The sequence below is a fragment of the Mandrillus leucophaeus genome, unplaced genomic scaffold, assembly GCF_000951045.1.
Source record: "Mandrillus leucophaeus isolate KB7577 unplaced genomic scaffold, Mleu.le_1.0 Scaffold57, whole genome shotgun sequence".
Taxonomy (NCBI): domain Eukaryota; kingdom Metazoa; phylum Chordata; class Mammalia; order Primates; family Cercopithecidae; genus Mandrillus; species Mandrillus leucophaeus.
Genome location: NW_012106141.1, coordinates 584,038 through 609,718, shown reverse-complemented (window position 1 = coordinate 609,718; position 25,681 = coordinate 584,038). Strand labels below are relative to the sequence as shown.

The 25,681-nt window shown below is 41.9% G+C and overlaps 1 protein-coding gene across 1 annotated transcript in view; it reads right to left on the bottom strand.

Annotated features, from left to right (window-relative positions):
- CADPS (Ca++-dependent secretion activator) overlaps positions 1-25,681 on the bottom strand; it is a 507,398-nt gene that overhangs the window by 194,608 nt on the left and 287,109 nt on the right. Inside the window, exons 8-10 of the mRNA XM_011998424.1 lie at positions 20,931-21,042; positions 13,413-13,552; positions 457-523 (exon numbers count right to left, since the gene is read on the bottom strand). Of these exons, the coding sequence (XP_011853814.1) occupies positions 457-523; positions 13,413-13,552; positions 20,931-21,042 (319 nt within the window). The remainder of the gene's footprint in view (positions 1-456; positions 524-13,412; positions 13,553-20,930; positions 21,043-25,681) is intronic.

The window sequence follows — 25,681 nt, the reverse complement described above, 5'->3', positions numbered from 1 at the left end:
TGGAGACGGAGTTTTGCTCTTGTTGCCCAGGCTGGAGTGCAATGGCACAGTCTCAGCTCACTGCAACCTCCACCTCCCCGGTTCAAGTGATTCTCCTGCCTCAGCCTCCCTAGTAGCTGGGATTGCAAGCATGCACCACCACGCCCGGCTAACTTTTTGTACTATTACTAGAGACAGGGTTTCACCATGTTGGCAAGGCTAGTCTTGAACTCCTTTTAAAGTGATATAAAAATAGAGAATAGAGCACAAGGGAGACCTTTGGGTACTGGAAATGTTCCGTATCCTCCTCTGAATGGTGGTTACATGGATATATGTAAAAATTCATTGTGCTAAATGCATGAGCTCTGTTTATTTTATTAAAGTTATACTCAGTTAAAAAGCATTCATTCATTCTAGCAAATCTTTAATACTGATGTCTCTTAAGACTGATATTATTAGAGTTGAAGAGTTAGTTACCTGCACCAATACAAAAAACCTTTTCTTCCATCTCTTCCAGACATTCTTACCGATGGCCCATAAATACCTAAGGGAAAGGAGAAAGACCAGAGCTGCATTAATGCATGAGTGAGTGAATTGTTGAACACACTTTGCCATGAGGTTTGGTACATATAAACAAGGAAATGGACATGGCTCAGGAACAGGGCACAGATTTTGGAGCCTGTGGTTGAGCATAAGCAACAGCAAGCACTGTTCACTTCCACTTACAGGAGGAATTGAGGCCTATCGTGAGACTTAGACTCCTTGACTGATTCCAGAAAGCATCTTGGAAAATGTTATGCTGCAACTTAATTTGTGTACGCGCTAAAAGTCTTTTAGGTAGGGGAACTCCTGAAAGACACTGCACACAAAAGAAAAAAGAGGGTGCTAAATCTCACAACTCTTTTGCCTCTTGTCAAGTTTCATTCAGGAAAACCTTCCCTTGTTTTCTTTTGCTGTATTGCAGGTGTATTACAGGGAGAAATGCGGGTACATTACAGGGAGGAAGTTCCAAGTCAACACAGGAAGTTCTCTCCACTTCCTTCTTCCTTCTCCAAAAGCTCTTCGGTTGAAAGAAATTAATTTTTTATACAGGAAAATAAAATAAAAAGGAGGGTTGAGAACTACAGAGGCAGAGCTCAAAGCTATCTGGATATGTTAAGATAAGTATTACTGCTTTTTTTTTTTGAGACGGAGTTTCACTCTTGTTGCCCAGGCTGTAGTGCAATGGTGTGATCTCAGCTCACCACAACCTCCTCCTCCTGGGTTCAAGTGATTTTCCTGCCTCAGCCTCCCAAGTAGCTGGGATTACAGGGATGCGACACCATGCCTGGATAATTTTGTATTTTTAGTAGAGATAGGGTTTCACCATTTTGGTCAGGCTGGTCTCAAACTCCTGACCTCAGTTGATCCATCCGCCTCAGTCTCCCAAAGTGCTGGGATTACAGGCGTGAGCCACCGCGCCTGGTCTAAGATCAATATTACTAATCAATTCATGTATTATCCTATCTGCTTTGTGGATTGTTACACATTGAACTGGCACCAATCTAGGAATCGAGGCTGGCATTTTTCAGGCTCTATCCAACTAAGAAAGGAGAGATCTGGTCATACTGAAATATATTCAAATACTAACTGAGTTCTAAAACTGGCTTTACCTGTTTACTGTCATCAATACCCACTGGAAAACTTCCAAATCCTCACCTCACCTCAAATCAGACAGAATTTCTGCTTTGGAACATAATGAAGAATTCACCTAATTAAAACTTTTCCTGCCTGACAAATTTCGGGGGCCCTTAAGAGTGGCTGGCAGCCAAAATCTACTCAGACCTTCAAGCCAGAAACCCAGGAGTCATCCTGGGTCCTTCTGTTTCCTCGTCCTTATTCCTCAATAGCCAAGTGCAGTTGAGTTTTTACCTCCTGGGGAGTTCCTCACGGCTCCGTCTTCCCTCTTCCCACTTCCACTATTTCAGTCCCCACCCACATTTTTTGCTTCCATGGACAATTATAGAGGAACCTCTTAATTGGTTTCAGGGACACGAGAATGATTTTTATCCTATTCCTGGAAATGAGACAGAGCTTACCACCTGCAAATCTTATCATGCCTTTTCCATGCTAAAATTCCTTCAGTGCCTACCCTCTTCCCCTACCATTTATATGAAAAGTGCCTCAAACTTTGGCCTCTTACATTTCATTTTCATGATTGGTCCCACATCTGTTCACCTATTCTATTGATTTACTTGATATTTTTCTTTAAATTAACTTACTTAACATGAATACATTTATTTTGCAAAGGAAACTATATTATAGGCTTGATATACTAATTATACATTATGTAGCACACATTAAAATACATAAATGATTACACTTGTCCCTCAGCACCTACAGGGAATTGGTTCCAGGACCCCTGCAGACACCAAAATCCACAGACGCTCAAGTCCCTTACATAAAATGGTATAGTATTTGCATATAACCTAAGCACATCCTTTTTAAAAAAATTTTTGGCTGGGTGCGGTGGCTCACGCCTGTAATCCCAGCACTCTGGGAGGCCGAGGCGGGGGGATCACGAGGTCAGGAGATCGAGACCATCCTGGCTAACACAGTGAAACCCCATCTCTACTAAAAAAAAAATACAAAAAATTAGCCGGGCATGGTGGCAGGCGCCTGTAGTCCCAGTTATTCGGGAGGCTGAGGCAGAAGAATGGCGTGAGCCCGGGAGGCGAAGCTTGCAGTGAGCCGAGATCGCGCCACTGCACTCCAGCCTGGGCGACAGAGCCAGACTCCGTCTCAAAGAAAAAAAAAATTTTTTTCTTTTTTTGAGATGGAGTCGCGCTCCGTCACCCAGGCTGGAGTGCAATGGCATGATTTCCTCACTGCAACCTCCACCTCTTGGGTTCAAGTAATTATCCTGCCTCAGCCTCCTGAGTAGCTGGGATTACAGATGTGTACCACCATGCCTGGCTAATTTTTGTATTTTTAGTAGAGACGAGGTTTCACCATGTTGACCAGGCTGGTCTCGAACTCTTGACCTCAGTTGATCTGCCTGCCTTGGCCTCCCAAAGTGCTGGGATTACAGGTGTGAGACACCTTGCCTGGCCCCTCCCATATATATTAAATCATCTCTAGAGTACCTATAATACGTTGTACAATGTAAATACTATGTAAATAGTTGTTCTACTGTATTATTTTTAATTCACATTATTTTTTATTATGGTATTTTTATTTTTCATTGTTTTTCCCCCCCAAATATTTCTCATCCATGGTTGGTTGATTTCTCAGATGTAGAACCTGTGGATAAGGAAGGCCAATTATATCTGATCCATGCTCGTCTGTATATCATTAAAACAATCTAGTGTACTATCAGTGGCATGAATGCACTCGGGAAAACCTTAGCCTATAGGGACAAAATCCAGCATCTTGACCTAGCCTAAAAAACTTTTCATTTTCCATCTCTGCTTACACCTTTGACGTGGTTCCCGCACATTGCATTATCTACATTGTGTATCTGTAATTCCTGACCACACCATAAAAATTCACACCTCTGTAACTTGGTGCAACCTATGCTGCCTGGGATGCCTTCTCTCTGTTCCTCATGGGAAAACTCATATTCTCCCTCACTTTAAACCTCTACTTTGATGACAGCATCTCCTAGGCCTTGTAGATAATTCTGCTGTTACAATTATCACACAGCTTTAATTTATTTGTGGTTATATTTATTGTTACTATTGAACTGTGAGTTTCTGGAGGGAAGGAACTCTGATCCTGCTTTCTAAATACCTAGCACAGAACCATGTTCTTCTTTCTGAATTCCTATCAGTTCCTGATATATGGTAACTGGTCAATAGACGTTTGTTATAGTTCGGTTGGTTTTAAGCGCCATGCTCTTGAGAGATCAGAGCGATCTTTCTAAAGATTTCTGATGAGATTTTAAAACACTGCATACAAAACATGTAATCCATTGCCAAGTTCTTCAAGCTTGCCTTCCCAAATGTACCCCATATCATTCCATCCCTATTGCAACTACCCAGTCAAGTCACCATCAACACCACCTAGACCATGACAGGAGTCTGCTAACGGACTTTCCTACTTTCCTTCTTGTGTCTATTCTCCATTCATCCTGCGGTAGCTAGACTGACCTCTTAAATGGGTAAATCAGATCGCCAGTATGCTTACTCTAAATATGAATGGGAAACTATGGAAGGGTTTTAAAAGGGGGGGAGGGGGGATACAATCATATTTCTATTTAAGAAGATCTCACTGGCTGCTGGATAGAGAATACACTGTAGGAGGAAGGGGGTGGCAAGAGAGAAAGCAAAGAGATCAGTGAAGAGCTGGTCACAGGGGCTCAGGCAAGAGAGGTGATGGCTGGACCAAAGCTGAGGCAGGGAGCATTGACCGGATGACTGATAAGTTTATCAGCCCTGTGCTGCGGCTAAGGCCGGTGCAAACAGCTCTGGGGTTACATAGATCATCTAGCTGTCCTGGTCAGTGCTTAAAATAATATATTAATGTATTCATGGAATAAATGGACATAAGAGAGAGGTTCAGCCAGGGCTAAGGAGAGAGATTATTGGCTTGTAACAGTTAAGAGTATAATCTTCCAGTTCTATTTCTACCAGTTACTGTGAGATGTTGGTCAAGATGCTTAACCTCTTGGTGCTCCGTAAGACAGGTCAGTAATGGTTCCTCACTAATAGGGCTGTTGTGAGGATTAAATGAGACAGTGCTTGTGAAGTATAAGCATGAGGCACGTCAGGAAGTAGATGCACAATAAATGTCAGCTTTATTACAAAATCTCTCTATGGGCAGAGGAAAATGTATCATTTTAGCAGCAAACAATAAGTTAAATATGTGAAAGGAAATCTTGGACTTAGGTACATAGGGAAGTAGATGATGTAAAAAATCAAATTCAGGAAGTGGGCAAGAAATTTTGTAGTTTTTTTAGTAATGACTAGCAAGATTGTAACAGCCTCACACTTTTCTGGAATTATATCTGGCAGCTACTAACGCTTTCCCTTTACTTTGCATCCATAGAAAGAGATTTGCAACAGTGAATACAGCTACAACATCTATTGTGTATATAATCATAATACATGAGAATAAAAGTAGAAGAAGAAGTTCATAGAACCTATGCAGTGTAATTCATATTGAATCGTTAACTACTTCATAATAAAAACAGTAACTACTACTTAGTGAAGTGTTACAAGTTTTCTGTGCTGTGCCAGGCACTTTATGTGAATTTATTACACTCATCTGGAGGAGTTAAGAGCTTAAATGTGGAGATACGTTACCCAGATTCATGTGCAATCTTGGGCAAATAAATTACTAGAGTTATCTCTACTTCGGTTTTCTCATCTATACAATGGGGATAATAATAATGGTACCTACCTCAAGGGTGTGAGGATTAAAGTAGAAACATAAAGTGCTTAGAACAATAGCTAGGTTAAAGTAAATACTTACTATTAGCTATATCATCATATACTATTATTCCTGTTTTACAGTTGAGGGAGCTGAGGCTAAGAAAGTTTAAGTAACTTTCCCAGGTTCCACAGCAGATGAAGGACACAGTCAGAAATTAAACTCAGAACAGTCTGACTCTAAAGCACCCTCTTCTTCACACTCTTCCTCCTCCTTTCTAGATGACAAACTTTGGTTTCTTTTTTTGAAGTAAGAACATGAGTCACGATTCTAATTGAACAGAGGGGATTTCTGGTTAAAGGCTTCTGAATGGGAAAGCTGGTGGGATCAGAGAAAAAGCAACAATTTTCCTTCGGAAAGTCTGCTTGAGGGAGGGGCTTTCCCTCTGAGGTTTTCCTCAGAATTTATTGCTAATTTGGCACATACCAGAAGGTGTCAAAACCAAGAAAAACTGAGGGCTGAGATGTACTGTTTCTGTCTAGTCAGCTCCGGCTCTGCGTTTTCTTGGGTAGAAACATGCTCATTAAATGGGATGCACAGTACCTGGAGCAGATGGAAGTTCTGTTATTGCAGACATACAGGTGGCTTCCCTCCTAGCTCCTCACACTACAGGCAGATCTATTTGTGTGGGCATTAGTGGCCCTGAACTCTCTGTCTTCAGGCTGTCCGGATATGTGGAAATCTGGATTTACCAATAGATAAAGCAGCATTCTAATGTACTGAGAGGCAGTTTAGACCAGTGGTTAGATCTCAGACTAAAGGAGAAACACCTAAGTGGCAATTTTGGCTCTGTCGTTAACTTTCCTTTGGCTTAGCTGCCCTGTGCCTCAGTTTCCTTAGCTGTAAAATGGGGATAACATAATAGTTACTTTATAGAGTTCTTGTGAGAACTCATGGGGGTGATATGTGTCAAGCACTGAGCATGCTCACTGGCACGTGGTAAGGACTGGATAAGTATTATCGTTGTTGTTATGTGTGCTACTATTTGTAGTAGTAAAAACAGCAGTCCTCACAGTGGCTCACACCTGTACTCCTAGCACTTTGGGAGGCTGAGGTGGACAGATCAGTTGAGGTTAGGAGATTGAGACCAGCCTGGTCAACATGGTGAAACTCCATCTCTACTGAAAAAAAAAAAAATTAGCTGGGCATGGTGGTATGCATCTGTAGTCCTGGCTACTCAGGAGGCTGAGGTATGAGTATCAGTTGAACCTGGAAGCAGAGGTTGCAGTGAGCTGAGATCATGCCACTGCACTTCAGCCTGGGTGACAGAGCAAGACTGTCTCAAAAAAAAAAAAAGAAAAAAAAGAAAAAAAAAAAGCAGTCCTAGTAGAAAGAGTAAATAATTACCAACTTTGCAAAGGGTTTCTCTTTGGATTCTTTATTTGAACTCACATTCAACTTTTGGGTGCACATCTGTTGAGAAGGAAAGTGAGGTACACATGTCTGGGTTTGGAGCTTCAGGCCATATTTTGCATCATGATTTGAATGTATCCTCTCTTATGACATTTTTGTAAAATTCTTGCTACTGGGTCACTGACATTCATGTTATTCACTGGGGACATTTTAGTTATATGAGAGGCCAGAGAGAGCAACCTACAAAGGATTAAAAATATAAGAGGAAGATTCATCTGTGTTCAACTTAAGTTCCAGGAATCCCCCAAAATTGCTGAATCATGGAAGACCACCGTGGCCTGAGTGTCCCTCTGCTCTGGGACTACTTGGCAGGGTAGCACCCATGGCAATGCTTGCAACTTTTCATTTGAATAAAAAAAGGGACAGTCTTCTCTCATATGATATTTGTGAATTTAATGTGAATTAGTAACATAGCTCTCTTTATTAAATATCTACTCTTGCAACTGTCAAGTATACAATATATTGTTATGAATCATAGTCATCATATTGTACAATAGGTCTCTTGAACTTATTCCTCCTTGTCAGAAATTCTTCATAAGAATTTCTTACAAGAATAGAAGTCACAGTGAGACAAGAACCATGATTCCTACAGGGATGCTTTTGTCCTCTTCTTGGGTGTGAAGGAGCGTATGCAGAGCAGGGAGACTCCAGGTACCTCAGCTATCTTACAGCAGCCCAGCAAGAAGAAGCATGGGCTGGGGAAAAGTACAAAGAATAGATAAAAGCAAATGACAATGATGATTACAACCAACACCACTAACAACAATAACTCTTCTATAGCTGTAGCTGTTACCATGTATCAGACCTTGTTCTAAATACTGTACATGTATTAGCTCATTTAGTCCTCACAACAACCCTACAAGACAAACACTGTTGTTATTTCTGTTTTATGTTGAGCAAAATGTAGTCCAGAGGGGTTAGGAAACTTGCCTACAGCTAGTAAGTGGTTGTGGCAAGAATTTCATTCCAGGCAATTTGACCTAATTGGCATTTAGGGATAATAAAGAAGACAAAGTAGAATCACAAAGATATTCAGCTAATTCCAAAGAAGGCAGAAAAATAGGAAAAAGGGAACAAAGATCAGATAGGACAAACAGAAAATAAAAAGCGAGGATGACAAATAACAAAATAAGTTTAAATCTATCAATAATAACATTAAATGTAATTAGGCTAAATATCTCAACTAAAAGGCAGAGATCTTCAAATCTGAGTTAAAAACTTAGACCGCATTCTATGCTGCCTATAAAAAATACACTTTATAAAAGACACAAATAGGTTAAAAATAAAAAGATAGAAAAAAAAGATTTACCATGCTAACACTTTTTTTTATTAAAAAAACTGGAGGGGCTATATCACTGTCATACAAAGTAAATTGCAGGAAAAGAATATTGCTGGGGATCAAGAAGATTATTTCATAATGATAAAGGAGTAAGTCAATCAAGAAGACATAGCAATCTTAAATGTTTATGCAGCTAACAACAAAGCTGCAAAATATATGAAGCAAAACCAGACATAACTACAAGGAAAACAAATTTAAAATTGTAGTAAGAGATTGAGAGCTTCCTCTAAATGAATGACAGAAAATCAGTAAGGATATAGATTATTTGAACAACACTATAAACTGACTTGATCTAATTGACATTTATAGATAAGAAGTCAACAAGGGAGATAAAATGAAACACTGAAGATATTTAATTAGTCTAGTCCAGTACCCTGGTTTTAGAGTCTGTGCCAGAAAGAGTGGTGTCTTGGAGACCTATGAGGAGGAGAGAAGTGTGATGATTTTGAAGAACAAGAGGTCTAGAACAGTAGCACAGCTACAGAAATGGAAGGGGAAAAAGAGATTTTAAGAGGATAGCCGAGTGTTACAAACTGTATTCCTTTTGAAGTTTTTAAAAAAATACAAGGATAATCAGAATTGCTGCAAATTACTCCTGGTTGGTGGACTGTGATTCATTGAATGAATTAAATGTGGAGCCATGAGGAGCTCTCTATTTTAGTCAAGCTTCAGGTCCTCAGTTAAGGTTGGATTGAAAGCAATAACTGGACCCAGCTCTAATGCTTGCTCTGACTTGGGCAAGACTTTTAACGACTTTAAGCTCCAATTTCTCTAAGTGTAAATGGGGGTTCATTTATTCACTTATTCATCTAAACAATAAATAATTCACTGGACTTTTGCTACATGTCAGTCTCTGTATGAAGGTCCTGTGAAAAAAGGGGACAAATTTCCCTTCTGACAAGGAACTCACAGTCTAGTGGGAAAGACAGACAACGAACTAACAAATAAAGAAGTATATGGTATAAATGATAACAGCTCTGGTGAAAACAAAACAGAGTAAGAGAGAGAGGGAGGACACAGGTGGGCCAGGTAAGGCTTTCTGATAAGGTATAGAAATGTTGGAGATCTGGGTGAAAGAGAAGGGAAACAGCCGGGACAAGGGCCTTCAGATGGGGGTGTACTTTGTGCCTGGCAGGAAGAGCAAGGTGGCCAATGTGGCTGGAACAGTGATAAAGACCAGGTAGGCAGGGTCTCGTAGTCATGGTAACAACATTGGCTTTTACTCTGAATGAGATGGGGAATCACTGGAGGTTTTCCTGCATTCGAGTGGCAGGATCCGACTCGCGTTTTTTAAATAAAATTCCCTTGCTTCATGGTAGGAAATAGAATACTGGGAGGCAGGGGCAGAAGCAGGGAACTGCTTATGAGGCAGGAGCAGCAAGTGAAGGGAAGCAGCAATGGAGGCTTGGAGGCCAATGGTGATATGGAGGCAGGGGTGAAGGTTTGAATTCTAGATTTATCTTGAAGACAGAGGGAAAAGAATTTGATGATGGCCAGGTTTGGTGGCTCATGCCTGTAATCCCAGCCCTTTGAGAGGCTGAGGGGGGAGGATTGCTTAAGGCTAAGAGTTTGAGAACCGCCAAGGCAATATAGTGAGATCCCATCTCTCTCTCTCTCTATATATATTTTTTTTGTAAATCTTAGCTGGGCGTGGTAGTACATGGCTATAGTCCCAGCTACTTGGGAGGCTGAGGTGGGAGGACTGCTTGAGCCCAGGAGGTCAAGGCTGCAGTAAGCTAGGATTGCACCTTTGCAGTCCAGTCTGGGTGACAGAGCAAGACCCTGTCTCAAAAAGAAATACAAAAATTGATGGTGGATGAGGAAGAAAAATGTCAATGATCACTTCAAGGTTTTTGGTCTGGGTATCTGGGTGAAGGGGGGTTCACTTATTAAGATGGGAGAATGATAATACCTACTCCTTGTGAGGCAGTTTCAGTGATAAAATAAGAGAATGGATGTGAACGTACTTCCTGAACTTGAAAACACCATACAGATAAAAAAGATGAAAATTAGAAAGGCACCTAGGAGTTGCTGATTCTCAAATATGCCCAGATACTAACATTTTGAGATCCAGAAGCAGTGTTGATTTTTCCCATTGACACATTTCTATTCAATAAAGTTATTCTGAATGGCCCAGTGGCTCATTCAAAGAACCACAGTGCACACCAATATTCATAATTCCCAGTGATGCTTATGTTCCTTTTATGTTTACAAAAACCTTAATGTGGAAACAATTTATAACCTCAGCTATGCTTCTTAAAAATTCCTTTTTCGGCTGGTCATGGTGGCTCATGCCTGTAATCCCAGAACTTTGGGAAGCCAAGGCAGGCAGATTGTTTGAGTCCTGGAGTTTGAGATCAGCCTGGCAAAACCTCATCTCTACCAAAAAATACAAAAATTAGCTGGGTGTGGTGGTGCACACCTGTGGTCCCAACTACTTGGGAGGCAGAGGTGGGAGGATGGCTTGAGCCTGGGAGGCAAAGGCTGCAGTGAGCAGAGATCAGGCTGCTGCACTCCTGCCTGGGTGACAGAGCCACATCCTGTCTCAAATTTTTTTTTTTTTCCTTTTTCTCTTCCATTTTCTAAGCTGTGACATTGCTCTCATATTTCTATCCTCCTTTACACAACTGGGCTCAGTAAAACTATTTTAAGTTTAAACGGAAAAAATATTGTAGTCCATAAACATTTTTATTTTCCCTGAATAGTCCCTTAGGCAACTACAGTTGTTCACCCCTGATTTAGGCCACATTGGGTCTGATGGTGTTATTAAGGCATCCACCGTTCACTTTTCAGAGCTATTTTAAGCTCTCTTGGTGTATTTCCTGGCAGGGGTAATTTTAAAATGGAAGTCTAGCAATATGAAATAGCTATGAAACCTGTCAGAAGTGAGCTACATATTTCTTCTGTCATCTGTAGGGTCAAGGTAGCCTGAAATATGTTAATAATTTTACAAACAAATCAACACAAAAATTCCCCAATCCAAATCAGTTAGTTCAGTTTCCAGCAGAGTGAATGAAGAAAATGTGGGAAATGGAAATTCATCCAATAGGGAAAATAATACCTGTGTCAAGTGGTTGTTGTGGAGAATAAGTGACAGAATAAACTTCCTAGTACAGTGTTTCAAAGGGGACTTGAATGTCGGTTGAGGCACTGATCATCTTTTTAAAGGAAGTTGAAAAAAAAGCAGTTTAGAGGACAGATACGTTCATTCATATTCTGTTCTCTATTTTCTCTCTTTGATCTGCCCTATCCCCTTTGTCTCTCTCTCTCTCTCTTTCTATGTCTGTTCTGCTCACTCATGTGCTGGTTCCTTTAGCAAATATTTACGGAGTATTTATGAGGCAGGATTTTGCTAAAGATGCAGATCTTTTCTTGTGTACTACAGAAACCTAACTGAATTATCAACCCCTTTGTCTTGAAAGTAGGATGTTCATCACAGGGGGAAGACATATTAGGAAGAAATTCCATGAATATTGTCAGAATATATACCAGGAGCATGATAAGAAGGAAGAACGGTAGACCTCAGCAATGTTTCACGGCATTCTAATTTAATTGAAGAAAATCTGGTTGTACTTTATCCTGGACACTTGACAAAGGACTGAGTGTATACTTAGGGCCCTGCATACGCTCCTATGGCGTTTTCACACCCCAGGCAGAAGAGCTTTGCCCTAATCCCATCTCAGGCTTGGAATAATTTGGCCTCAGGACAATGCAAAGCAAATTCTCTAAATCCAAACCAAACCTGGCGTTGAGTCACTGGTCTCCAGCTCACAGGTGACCTTTGCTTCCTCTGGAACCCTTCATACCTGAACCTCTCTGGTGCCCTGACTGGTAGGTCTTTGTTTTTCTCTGGAACCTTGGGTTTTTTTCGCTTCCTAGAACTCCGAGGCACCGTGGCTCGGCTCATGTTTTTACTCTCTGACTGCATGCTGCTGTGGTCTGCTTATCTACTGAGAAGTTCAATTCCTGTCCTGGACTTCATGTGAGCTTCTGTTTAATCTTGTCTTAATCACGGCTAGGCCCTGAAATTGGGTTTCTGAATTCCCCAAACCTCTAGTACATCTAACCAACCCTCTTTTTTTTTTTTTTTTTTGAGATGGAGTCTCACTCTGTTGCCCAGGCTGGAGTGCAATGGAGCAATCTTGGCTCACAGCAACCTCCGCCTCCCGAGTTCAAGCGATTCTCCCGCCTCAGCCTCTTGAATAGCTAGGATTACAGGCGCCCGCCACCATGCTTAGCTAATTTTTTTTTGTATTTTTAGTAGAGATGGAGTTTTATCGTGTTGGTCAGGCTGGTCCCAAATTCTGACCTCAGGTGATCCTCCTGCCTTGGCCTCCCAAAGTGCTGGGATTACAGGCGTAAGACACCGTGCCCAGCTGTAACCCTCATTTTTAACGGCACTTTTAACACTTTGAGTCTTATCATCAATATATATACACCCAAAAAAGAATTAATGAGACTTCTCTAGGACCCAGAGGGGCTGAGCAGAATGATAGCCAGTTGGCAGTGTACCTGCAGAATACCCGCCGAACACTCCATTCCCTTCTACCAGTTAAACTCTCCCTTTTCAGAGTTACACAATTATCATGTTTTCTGAGATAATGAGATCCATGTGATTTAGTTTAATAGGTCATGGCTCACCACATACTCAGTCATCAACAAACATTTTCTAGAAATATCACTGGTTTTATTTGTAAAAAAATATATATATATATATGGCATCTTACCTATTCTTTTTACTTCACTTGAAATTAATTGGTCATTTTTCTCAAACCTTAAGAAAATGAAGATGATCACAGATTTTCTATTTTTCCTCATTCATTTAAATGCTGCACTAAATACTAAAATATATTAAATGTGAATTGGTTGAAGGTGGCCTGTCCCTGCTGCTCACACCTTGAAGATGTGGTTGCTGATTGAGGTGTGAGTGAGCCTGAATGATCTGGATGCCTCTGACAAGGTACACAGAGCCTACAGGACCTCCCCAAACTAGAATCACCTAGCATGCTGCTTAGACAGTTTTGAATTGTCCTAGAAACGCTATTAGAGAAAGAGAAGGACATTTTTCTATCTTGACAGAAAAATGCAAATACAGTCCTCCTAAGAATTGAGGGAGATTACAGTAAATATCAAAGTAAAATATTTTAATATGGATCCTTTATATTTCCTTCTACATAGTTCTCTGAAGATCTTGTGTTTGCTTCTGTTTTTGTTTTGAGAAATGAACAGACGTGTGTCCAAAACTGCTAGTTGGGGAAGAAACACTTACCCAGAATGCTTCATGTTTTGAGGCTTATCCATTCGGACAGCAAGTTTGATTTTCAGATCTTGGTCAGGGCAGTTTTTGGAGACTGCCATTTTGTGCCACTCTGACTGTTTGGGGCTGTTCGGGGTGGGATGGAGAATAACCTGTAGGGGAAAAAGGACAAGCAGCTAGGAAAGAGAAGCACGATTATGTTTTTATAGATGAGAAACTTTGATTCTGAGTAGTGGAGTGACTTGAACAGTTCTCACTGTGGAGCAGCCATGCCTGGGGACAGAAACACATTCTTTTGCTCCTTCCTTCTCTTCCTGGCAAATTTTATAAACGTAAAGTTTTCTGTAATTCTGTAATGATCATTCTGTCATGAAAATCATGATTTCTGTGATTCTGCTTTGACTTTTCTAATGTTCAGACGTACTAAACAAACCCAGAATGGAGAACATTGTCCACACATTATTCTCTACATCTTTGTATAAGAAGATGGATGCATAAAAGGAAGAAATATGCTTATATATGAGAGAGTCCTTTTTCTTCATTCTTTAGGATTTCTTTCACTTTTCAAGAGGAGAAATTCCTCAAGGCCCCCGGGGAAAATGGAAGGAACCTTATTTGATGGATGAGAAATGTGAGACTCAGGGAAGGAAAGGGACTTACTTGGAGTTACACATTTCAACCTGATTTCACCTGGTCTGGAAATCTTATCACACAATACCCAACTTTGCCCAGGCATGGATGAAAGCACACATGACTGGAGGAAGGATGAGCTCTTAGGAAATGCCTTTCACCAGTGTGCTTCAGAGATGGCAGTTTAATTTGGGTCTTTTGCATCCATTCTTATTGTCTGGAATTCTGAGAGTGAAACAGGAAGTGAGTAACTCACTAAATCCACTTTTTCGCTTTGTGATCACAGAGTTCTCAGGAGCCACAAGGGATCTGGGGAACATGCATTTAGGGAGGAATGGAATATTTGGAAAATCCCTGAAACTAAGGGAACAAGAACTAAATATAGGCACAACAAAAGCTGGGCTTGCTAAGATTTGCTTCTGTGATGGCAGCATGCCCTGGTTTGTGGCACGTTGCTTTGGCTGTTTTCAAAGTATTTATTTTCTCCAGGTGCAGGGACGGCGGGCCCCTTTCCTGGGCTTCTTTCACCTCTGGAGGTGGCCGTGAGGGGCTCACGGTCTCATGGGGGGACACTCTGGCCTTCTAGATGCTGTATCAGCTTCACTAGTCATGCAAGCTTGGCCCATGCTTGAAGGGTAGACACGTATGGCTTCCTGTGTGATTGTGGAATAAGACTGCTGAGAGGAGGAGGAGGAGGCCATGGCAGAGAAAAAAAAAAAAATCAGCCCACTTAGCTGTGCTTCATTTATGCTGATTTCTTAGCCCTTCTCTTTCTGGGCCTGACCCTTTTTCTTCATTAAATTCCTTATCTCCGATGAAATATACATTCTTGCTAACCACAAATTTCAAGTCTTCCCAATGTCTTACGACATGATTGAAATACAGAAAAGCCTGATTTTTCAGAACAGAGGCTGTCAATGTTTTATGATCGTGCGCTATTTTAGTATAATGTTTTTGAGCAATTAGCCCAGTATCTATATGCTAACATTTTATGTTACATAAGTTTACTTTGTATTAATATATTACCTTATTGCATATGTCATAAAATATACACAAATCAAAGATGGGCTAAAGATTAAAAAACCCATATTTTGGAATAACTTGCGAATTGTGGTGGTTGTGGTATTATTAGCTATATTTAAGGTACCACATAACATTTAGGGCAAGGTACATTGTTGATGACATTGGTTATAAATCCATAGTTCGAATAGTCTTCTAAATAATTTCATCATGTCTTGACTGACATCTTGTCCCATCTGATTACATTGGCATTGTTTTTATCTCATGATATGTGTGACAGAATGTTTGCTAGTAGGTCAGGTGTTGGCCCCACCATTTTCTTGTTTGCCAGGCTTGCATTGCTAGTACTACCTCCAAATCAGAGCTTTTGTGCAGTTATCTTCTGAGGCCGCTTGTTTATTTTGTAAGGGTTCATTCAGTTCCAGTTCCAGCATAAAATGTATAAATTCACTTCACTGGCACCAGAGAACTGCAACATGTCATAGGACAGATGCTGGGAGGAAATGAGTGAGGTAGGGCACTGCTGGGTCGTGGAGACCGCTCCCTTTTCTCCAGGAACTGCCTGTTCTTACATGTCACCCTGTATCACGTGCCACATCCCGAGGCCCGACACTTTGAGGCAGCTGCTGATCTCAGTGAAGCTGACCCTCCATCCTGAGGTGGTCTGGCCTAAGAGAGGTAGTGGTGAGATGTGCTGGGAAGTCAGGAAGGGAGGTGCCGGTAAGAGATACCCCATCCAGGGCCAGAACAGCAGTAAGTAAGAAAGGCCCTGGGCTTCTGTCTGCTCCTGCCTGTTTGGCAAAATCACAGAGGGAGCAGTGCTCTGGGCACCCGGAGCTCATTAACAGGCCTTTCGCCATATGGATTCTGGGCGTGCTTCCCACTGGCAATATGGTGTCCATTCGTGATGCAATGGCCGCAGCTCATTACCGGCTGTGCCACAAAGACTTCTTTCCATGTGCAATTGCTTGCTGGGGAGACCTCTTTTCCAGGGTGGATGGAGAGATGAAGTGACCACAGCTCTCTTCTGTCTTTGCCCCCACCCTGGATGCCCCTGACAGGCTGATGACTCATTTGTATGTGTCAGTGATGCTGAATTATGAGGGTCCTTCTGGGTGCACATGAGTCCCAAGCAGACGAGACACCTCATCTGGACATTCCAGGCTGCTAATCAAGTACTTTGTCAGTTCAGCCGCGGACCATGTGTGCTGTGCTTTGATGTGGGGATGCTGATGTGGCCGCCACAACCCACCCCCTGCAGTAGCTGCACTCCAGCCAGCCGTGGCTTCTCCTAGTTGCCTGGGCACACAAGGCAGGACCTGCTGGGGGACTGCTTTACCTTCAGCCTTTACCTGACGGATCCCCTCCTCGACTTAGCTTATATCTCTCTCGGTACCTCTTGCATACCCCAGGAAGGAATCCCTGCCCCTCAGTCTGGATGACTGGATTCTGCCTTCTTGCTAAGTGCTTCATTTCCAGGTGTTTTTTTGTTTTTTGTTTTTTTTTTTTCTTTTTTGGCTAACAGAACACTTCCCATGTTGCACTATAATTTCTGGTTTTATGTCTGTGTCCCTTAAGCTTCGTGAGGTTAAGGGTTTTTACCTATCATTATTCCTATTTGCTCTGTGCATAGCACAAATGATTAGACACAGCAGGCCTACAGTCCTATAATATTGCAGGGTTGGGAAGGATGCAAGAAAACAGGCACTCTCTTCTGCCTTTTGTGGAAGGATCAATTGGTGCATGCACTTTAGGGGACAATTTGGTGGCAAATTTCAGTCAGCAAAATATATTTTGAAAACTTATTCTATAGATATCCACACACATACAAAGAAATAAATTCAAGGCTAGTCACTGAAGCATTGTTTATATAGCCAAAGATGAAATAATCTAAAAAATCATCAACAGAGGATTTGTTAAATAAAATGTATCTACATAGTGGAATATAATGCAGTTATGTAAAAAGGAGACAGGTCAGTCTAGGGTCATATGAAAACTACTCACTAAATATAATGATTTCAGGGACCATGTAGAGAAGCGTGGATATAGAAACTTCCAACTGTGCTTTTTTAAAAAGAGGGGGAATATATGGTTACATATGCTATGTTTGTACATGCAGAGACTATTTGGGGAAGGATAACCATAAGTTGAAAAGAAATTTTTTTTTTTCTGGGAAGGGATACTAGGGTGAGATAGAAGAGATAATCACTTTTCACTATATATCAATTTTAACTTGTTTTCACAATGTACCTGAATTTTTTTTTAATTAAAAAGGTTATTAAAAACAAAACACAACACTAAAGAAACACACCCAAAAGTGGCTGAATGAATACATGTAACACCAGGATTCTAAACATGGGTCTGCTAAGTGTGGGAAGAATTAGAGCATAGAAACACTCTCTCGTGAGGTCCAAGTGTGGCTTCACTGCACTCTTGGGTCACCCAGCTGCTGCCCATGAAGATGCTGCCAGCAGAGGGTATCCAGCCAGCACAAGGGCCAGGCAGGCCAGCTCCACTGCAACTGGCAGAAAGTTTCTTTGGCACAAAGGAGGAGTAAACTAGCATCTGGGAGAATGTATGAGGGGCCTGAAGAAGAGAACGAATCATTATGAAATTAGTGTGTGTGTGGCTGTGGCAAGCCCATGACCTTCACCACAGCGGAGCCCAGGGTTTTCTTTTTGTGTAGGGACAACATAGTGTAGTGCAAATAGCCCTGGAGGTGAGGCAACATTTCTGGAGGAACTGGACCCTCTGGGTCTCAGTGTGCTCTTCTGTACAAAAGAAGTGATGACTGTGGCTGCCTCAGCAGGGTTGTCTGGAGACAGCACTGAACGGCTGTGCACAAAGTCTTTGGGATAGTGGCCTGGCCCATGCATGGGCCCCTGACTGGCTGGATGGCTCTGGAGAAGTCTCCTGCCTTCCATGGGAGCAAGATTTCTCATCTATAAAACAAAGGATTTCAATATGCCACTGGCCTTAACTTTTCTGAGTAGAAATGGCTTTGAGAAGGCAGTGAATGCTTTGGTAGCCAGTCCAGAAAAATGCATATAGGCCCAGGCACAAACACATTTGTAAACTATTTCCAGGCTGGGTGTGGTAGCTCATGCCTGTAATCCTAGCATTTTGGGAGGCCGAGGTGGGCGGATCACTTGGGGTCAGCAGTTCTAGACCAGCCTGGCCAACATGATGAAACCCTATCTCTACTAAAAATTCAAAAATTAGCCAGGTGTGGTGGTACGCGCCTGTAATCCCAGTTACTTGGGAGGCTGAGGCATAAGAATCACTTGAACCTGGGGGGTAGAGGTTGCAGCGAGCCAAGATCATGCCACTGTACTCCAGCTTGGGCAACAGAGAGAGACTCCAGCAAAACAAAAACAAAAACAAAAATAAAAACAAAAAAACAAAAAACAAACAAACAAAAAACCAAAAAACCCCCCAAAACATCCAGGCATTCTGGATCCTGGGTCTTCAGAGGCTCATTGTGGACCCAGGTTGAACTTCCTGGGCTGGTCAGTTACAGTTGTTCCTTCTAACACTAATATTCAGGGTCTTTGAGACTCATGATTCTTAACATCTGCCTTCTTGGAAAAGGAGAAATTTGAAGAAAAATGAAAGGCAGGATAATTCCTCCACTCTCTGTATGTCTGTCTTTCCCTATGGACAGAAATGAGTATCTATCGTTTCTCAAAGAAAACAACCAAACCTTTTCTTTCATCATCTCCTCCTCCCACTTTTCTGGGTAGGGACACTGTTTTTTGCTTTTGCTGTTAGCTTTATTTACTTTTCATTTTACCTCTATCTGTGGTCTATGCTGTAGTAATATGACTCCAGGTTGATTCTATAGATGAAAGCCAGATTGGAAATATGGGTGAAAGAAAGGAAGGAAAAAAGGAAGCACAGGAAATGAATTATTGCTGGCATTGTTAGGCGTGTGTGCCTGTGTGCTTGTCAGGGGTGGTCTCTCATTATGCTCTAGATGTTATATCAGAGGCTCAGAGAGATTGTCTGGGCTGAGATCACTTAGCTTTCAGGAGTGATTATGCATTAAACCAGAATGAAATAAAATTTATATTTATTTATTTATTTTATTATTATTATTATTTTTTGAGATGGAGTTTCACTCCTGTTGCCCAGGCTGGAGTGCAATGGTGCGATCTCGGCTCACTGCAACCTCCGCCTCCCGAGTTCAAGTGATTCTCCTGCCTCAGCCTCCTGAGTAGCTAGGATTACAGGTACCTGCCACTATGCCTGGCTAATTTTTTTGGTATTTTTAGTAGAGATGGGGTTTCGCCATGTTGGCCAGGCTGGTCTCGAACTCCAGACCTCAGGTGATCTGCCCACCTTGGCCTCCCAAAGTGCTGGGATTACAGATGTGAACCACTGCGCCCGGCCAAAATAAAATTTATTGAAAGTCTATGTGCTGGGCTCTGGGTATAAGGTAGTAAACAAAATAGTTTAGGTTTCTATCTCCATGGAGGTTTTACAGTCCAGTGGGGCAGACAGAAGCCTGAATGTCTGTCAGTTCTGTTCCTTTCTCTCATTGGTGATCACTTCAGTAGTGTATGTGAACAAGGAGCTGAGATAGCAAATGAAGGGGACTGAGCTGTCAGGAAAGGACTTTCCAAGGAGGTGGCGTTTATGCAGAGAAGTCATTTATGCTTTTTGAAGGGTTGGGAGGCGAGGAGACGACAAGAGATAGAGAGGAAGTCCCCTGAGGAGGGAGAGAATTTGGTTTATATGAGGGATTGAAATTTGGCCAATGATGCTGGGGTATAGTAGGCAGGGAGGAATGTGGCAGCAGATGGGGGTGAAGAGGTGAGCAGAAGCCAAATTAAACGAGTTCGGATTTTACCATAAGCAGGTGGGGCAGGTTATTGGCAAAATCAACTTGTGAAAATATTACTGGCTTCTTGGGGCAGAGTCAATGGTTCAGATGCAAACAGAAATTTCACTATTATCTCAGTGGTTCTCAAAGCGGTTGGTACCACCTCTCAGGGGTGTCTCAGAAATTTTAATGACGTTTTGATTGACAAAACAATGGGTGCCAGTCCCTGTTGGCAGTGAGTGGGTGGGTCCAGGGATGCTAAACATCCTGCAAGGAATGAGATGACGCTCCCTAGTGAGGCATCTTCCTGCATCCCATCTGACTTTTGAATATTCCCATGGGATATTAGTGGAGGTGAAAAAATCTGTTTATAATGAACTACATGGAGATCCTAACTCTTGTCTTACATTTCACATCAAAGTCTTTTTGGCACACTTCTAAGGAAATCAAGGACACTTTACTAAGTGTTGCTTAACATTTCAGTAAATCAGTTTACTGATGCTCAGGCTTAGGGGTCACCAGTACAGCACATCTCCACACCTCACAGTGGGTTTTGTAGCTGTCACCCTCACAGTGACTTTTCACATGGGAACAAGCAGAGCACTCCTCTATTAGATCTTTGAGTATTTACATTTTGAAGGTTTTTACTATTAATTTACTTCCTTTTGTTTCTCTCTTATGTCATTGTGTTGACTTTAACATTGTCAGGTGGGTAGGCAGTTACATCATCTAAGAATTCCACTTTAAGACAGTAAAAGACATTACAAATCTTAACTCTAAAGGATGTTTGGGTCTGATAGTATTGAGAACTCCTGCTCTATCTCCTGTAGGGCACACTCTTGTTATCCCAGCTTTGTAGAAGAGAACCTGAGGCTCAGAGTGGTTGAGGAACTTGTTCAAGGTCACCCAGCTAATGTAGAGTGGAGTTCAGGATTTAAAGTTCAAAACTGAGCCTCTCAGCACTTGGCAATGCTGCCTCTTGGTGACCTGTGCACTGGTGACCTAGCTGGGGAAATCCTCTCTCTGGAGTCCCCCTTGTGATGGGAAGCACTTACCCGCCCGAGCTCCTTGTCCTCCAAGGCCAGGACGCCTGTGCTCTCTGTGAACAGCTTCACCTTCACAGCTGGCAGTGCATGGGTTGTGGAGAAGTCACCCTGGGTGCCCCAGCTGCAGACAGAATCAAAGAGATCATTGTAGACATATCTGCCTTGATGAGTCTCAACTATTCCACTGTTTCCAGGTCAGGTGAATGCAGGGTTAACCCAAGGCAGCATTAGCTGTCACATCCTTCTCTCCTCCCCTTCAAAGCTGCCAGAGTAACAAAAGTGTTAATTAACTTGTTAGGCAAATGCAAGACAGATGCTCAGAAAGTTGCCATGGTCTTCACAGAGCACTATAAGGAATGACTTGAAATTGGCATAAACTCAAGTTGGTGAGAACTTGTTCCCATGCATTTGCTGTATCTACAAACTATTCCAGGAAAATCACTAGTATTTCATTGCATCCTTTGACTTCCTCATTCGTGAAAACTGCAGTTGTAGATTTTGGGATGGGGCTTCAGTTGGTTCAAGCCAACACCTGACTTTCAAATGAGACTTCAGCAGTAGTGGTGGGGAGGTGGGGAGCCCCATTTTCACTGGCATTCAAAGATGAATTGAATAAGGAGATTATGGAGCGCCACCCTGTTACGGTCAAAGAGGGATTGAAGGGAGAAGGATGACGATGTGGGAATGCCATTCCCTGCTCATAGTTTGTGGATATCTGAGTCTCAGTTTTCCCCAGATGGGAGCCTGGCTTACCCAGAATCTGGGTAGAGCACCAGGTGTGGCTCACATGAGCCACAAATGCAGCCTCTTCATTCACTCATTATTATTTTTACAGAGAATTAATCTCTCTCCATTCTGTGCCTGTAAGCAGTGTGATCTTCCAGAAGTGTTAACTGGATTGCATTGAGCCCCAGGTCCATGGCACCTGCTCCATTCCTGTTCCTACCTATGGACTGTCACTCATCTGCTCCAATTTCACAAGCCTCCTGACTCTGCCATCTCAGGCCTGTTACATGCATGGTTCCTCTGTTGGCAATGTTTCTCCCCACCCCACCCATTCACTGGGCTACCTCTTTGGGGCTCAGCTTAAAACCACTGTCCCTTGATCTCCCAAGCTAAACTGGGTTCTGGTATTAACCTCTCTTTAGCATACTACTTAATTTTGCATCCTAGCAATCACTGGATTTATAATTATTGATTTGTGTCACTATTTTATAGCAGAATCCCCTAATATTCTGTAAACTCCATGAGCACAGCGACTGTGTTTTTATGTTGCATACCCAGAACTTAGCACAGTGCTGGACATATAGAAGGAACTTAACAAATATTTGCTGAATAAATGAAAGATGCCAAATATAATGTCTTTTACAGAACTAGAAAACAGCATAGGTACTTATCATTTACAGAAGTTTTTCATTTTACTTTATACAATGACTAACGTCTATACTTTAAAATGCTCATTAGAATTTTTAATGATTCTATATTACATTTTCTCTATGTACCATAATTTATTTAGCCATTCTTCTATTATTGAAATAGAATCGAACATTAATTTTGTTTTGTTTTGTTTTTTGAGATGGGGGTCTGGCTCTGTTGTCCAAGCTAGTCTTGAACTCCCGGGCTCAAGCGAGCCTTCCACCTCAGTCTCCTGAGTAGCTAGGAGTTAGATATTAATTTTTTATTTCATCCCTGTTTCCTCAGGATAGAGACCTAGCTGGGAGATCATTTCTTCTTTCATCAACAAAAATTCAGAGATCTTACACTGTTGCAGGAGCTGTGCTCATCAATGCACACTTTCAAGGCTTGAGATGCCTATTCCCAGAATGCTTTTCACAAAGGCAGGGACTATCCTGCCACCATATGGGAATGAAAGTGCAAATCACAGGGCTTCCTTCTTGCCTGTTCTGAGTGTCATTATTCACTTTTTCTTCCGGCCTATTTTATCATTGTTGTTTTCATGGATATTTTGTTGACTGCTAGTGGGCTTGAACATTTTACCCTGTTTGTATTCTTGTTTTGTAAATTATGGAAACCTGCATCCTAGTCTCAGTGTTGCCTTCAATCAAATAAATGCTATTAACTCAAAGACACAGGGAATCCAGTGAGAGTTGACAAAAGAAGACCAGAAAAATTGAGACGAGGGGAAACCAGATCCATGGGGATCTCAGTGCATGAAACCACTGAGAAAGCACAACAGTCATAGTAGAGAAAGAGAGGACATGGAGGAGGCCATGAGATACGACAAAAAGTGACAGGTTTCAAACACATCAGCAAAATGTTTGAGGTACAGATAGAAACTCCTAAGTGGTTGTCAGCAACTGCAGCAAGACCCCAAGATAGGGAAATCTTTGTCTTAGCAACAGCAAGGGTTTTGAACCAGATACCTTTAGTTCAAATCCTGGCTTAGTCACTTGCAAACTATGAAATTTGGGGTGAGGAATTAATGTCCCTGTCAATTTCCTCAGCTATAAAATAAGCTAATTTCACAGACTAGTTGTAAAGAAGAAACAGCTGCAAGTTTGGAACAGGTTGGGAACCCAACAAATTTTGGCTACTTTCCCTTCCCAAGGTAAGGAGATGTATTCTAGTAATAGTGATTATTGCTCATCACTTTATATTTATTTATTTAATGATTAGGTGACATGTAATAATTGTACATATTTATAGGTATGATGGTTAATGCTGAGTGTCAACTTGATTGGATTGAAGGATACAAAGTATAAATCCTAGGTGTGTCTGTGTGGGTGTTGCCAAAAGAGATTAACATTTGAGTCAGTGGGCTGGGAAAGGTAGATCCACCCTACTCTGGTGGGCACAATCTAACCACCTTCCAGAGAATATAAAGCAGGTAGAAAAATGTGAAAAGGAGACACTGGCCTAGCCTCCCAGCCTACATCTTTCTCCCGTGCTGGATGCTTCCTGCCCTCGAACATACTCCAAGTTCTTCAGTTTTGGGACTCAGACTGTCTCTCCTTGCTCCTCAGCTTGCAGACAGCCTATTGTGGGACCTTGTGATTGTGTAAGTTAATACTTAATAAACTCCCCTTTTTACATATGTGTATACACACACACACACACACACACACACACACACACACACACACACACATATCCTATTAGTTTTGTCCCTCTGCAGAACCCTAATACAGAGTGCTAATACAGGGTACGGAGTGCTAATTTTTTTTTTTTTTTTAGACAGAGTCTCGCTCTGTTGCCCAGGCTGTAGTGCAGTGGCATGATCTTGGCTCACTGCAACCTCTGCCTCCTGGGTACAAGTGATTCTCTTGCCTCAGCCTCCCAAGTAGCTCAAATTACCCGCCTCCATGCCCAGCTAATTTTTTTGTATTTTTAGTAGAGACGGGGTTTCACCATGTTAGCCAGGTTGGTTGTGAACTCCTGACCTCAAGTGATCCACCCACCTTGGCCTCCCAAAGTGCTAGGATTACAGGCATAAGCCACCACACCTGGCCCAGAGTGCTATTTTGCTACATGTATACAGTGTATAATAATCAAGTCAGAGTAATCAGCATATCCATCACCTCAAATATTTATCATTTTTGTGTGTGTCTTGGGAACATTCAAAATCCTCTCTGGCTATTTGAAAGTATGCTATAAGTTATTGTTAACTATAATCACCCTGTAGTACTATAGAACACTAGAAATCAGTCCCCTTATCTTGCTATACTTTTGTATCCTTTGTGGCTTCTATCCAACACATGTTTATCAAGCACTTACTAAGTAACTGACCCTGTGTAAAGGAAGCAAGATTGACACTGCCCTTTCTACTATACAGATGAATGGTAAAATAGCTATTATCATTGCCATTTCATAGATGAGGAAACTGAGGAGACACTCAAAGATCTTGCCTATTTTATTCCAGGGAATTAAGACCAAGTTGGGCCAGAATCCAAAATCTCATTTTAAAGCTATTGCTGCTATTATTGTAAAAATTATCAGTAATAAGCATTATTAGTGATTAGCAACACTGGCAAAAAATGTGACCATGAATTTACTTATGATTAATTGTACTATTAAGCTCTTTGCCTGGCTGGGTGTGGTGCCTTACTCCTGTAATCCTAGTGCTTTTGGAGGCCAGGAATTTGAGAGTAGCCTGGGCAACATAGAAAGACCCAGGCTTTTTATATTTTCTACAAAAAACAAAGTAAAATAATTAGCTGCATGTGGTGGGAACTTGGGAGGCTGAGGCCTAAAGATCACTTTGAGCCCAGGACTTTGAGGTTACAGTGAGCTATGATCACACCACTGTACTCCAGCTTGGGTGACAGAGCGAGACCCTGTCTCTAAAAGAAAATAAATAAAAATAACATAAAAGACACCTCTTTGGGCATTCATTATACTTGGTCATGGGTATGAGAAAGGTTTCTGCTGGAAACCAAAAGAGTTCTGAAATAAGAAGCTTTAACACTAAGCCACAAAGAGAACTTGAGCCCAGTGTCCTGGTGATACCCCACTGTGTGTTTCCATGCTACTGTCCTCAGTGTGGATGTATTTCCTGGCATGTTCAGTGGGTACCAATCCAGGATGCCTGAACCCCTGCTGCTACCAAAAGATGCGCAGCTCATAAGGCGTGTAACAAGAGTCCGACTGTGGGGCAGTCAATGCTTCCGAGAACCCATCAGCTAGACAGAATTCAGGCCGCTGGAGGCTGCCCTGACAACCCCTATTCTATTGGACACTGAGTTACTTTTCCCTTCCACCAGGCCTGCAGCTGTGCTTCCCACCATGATCCTTGGCTCACC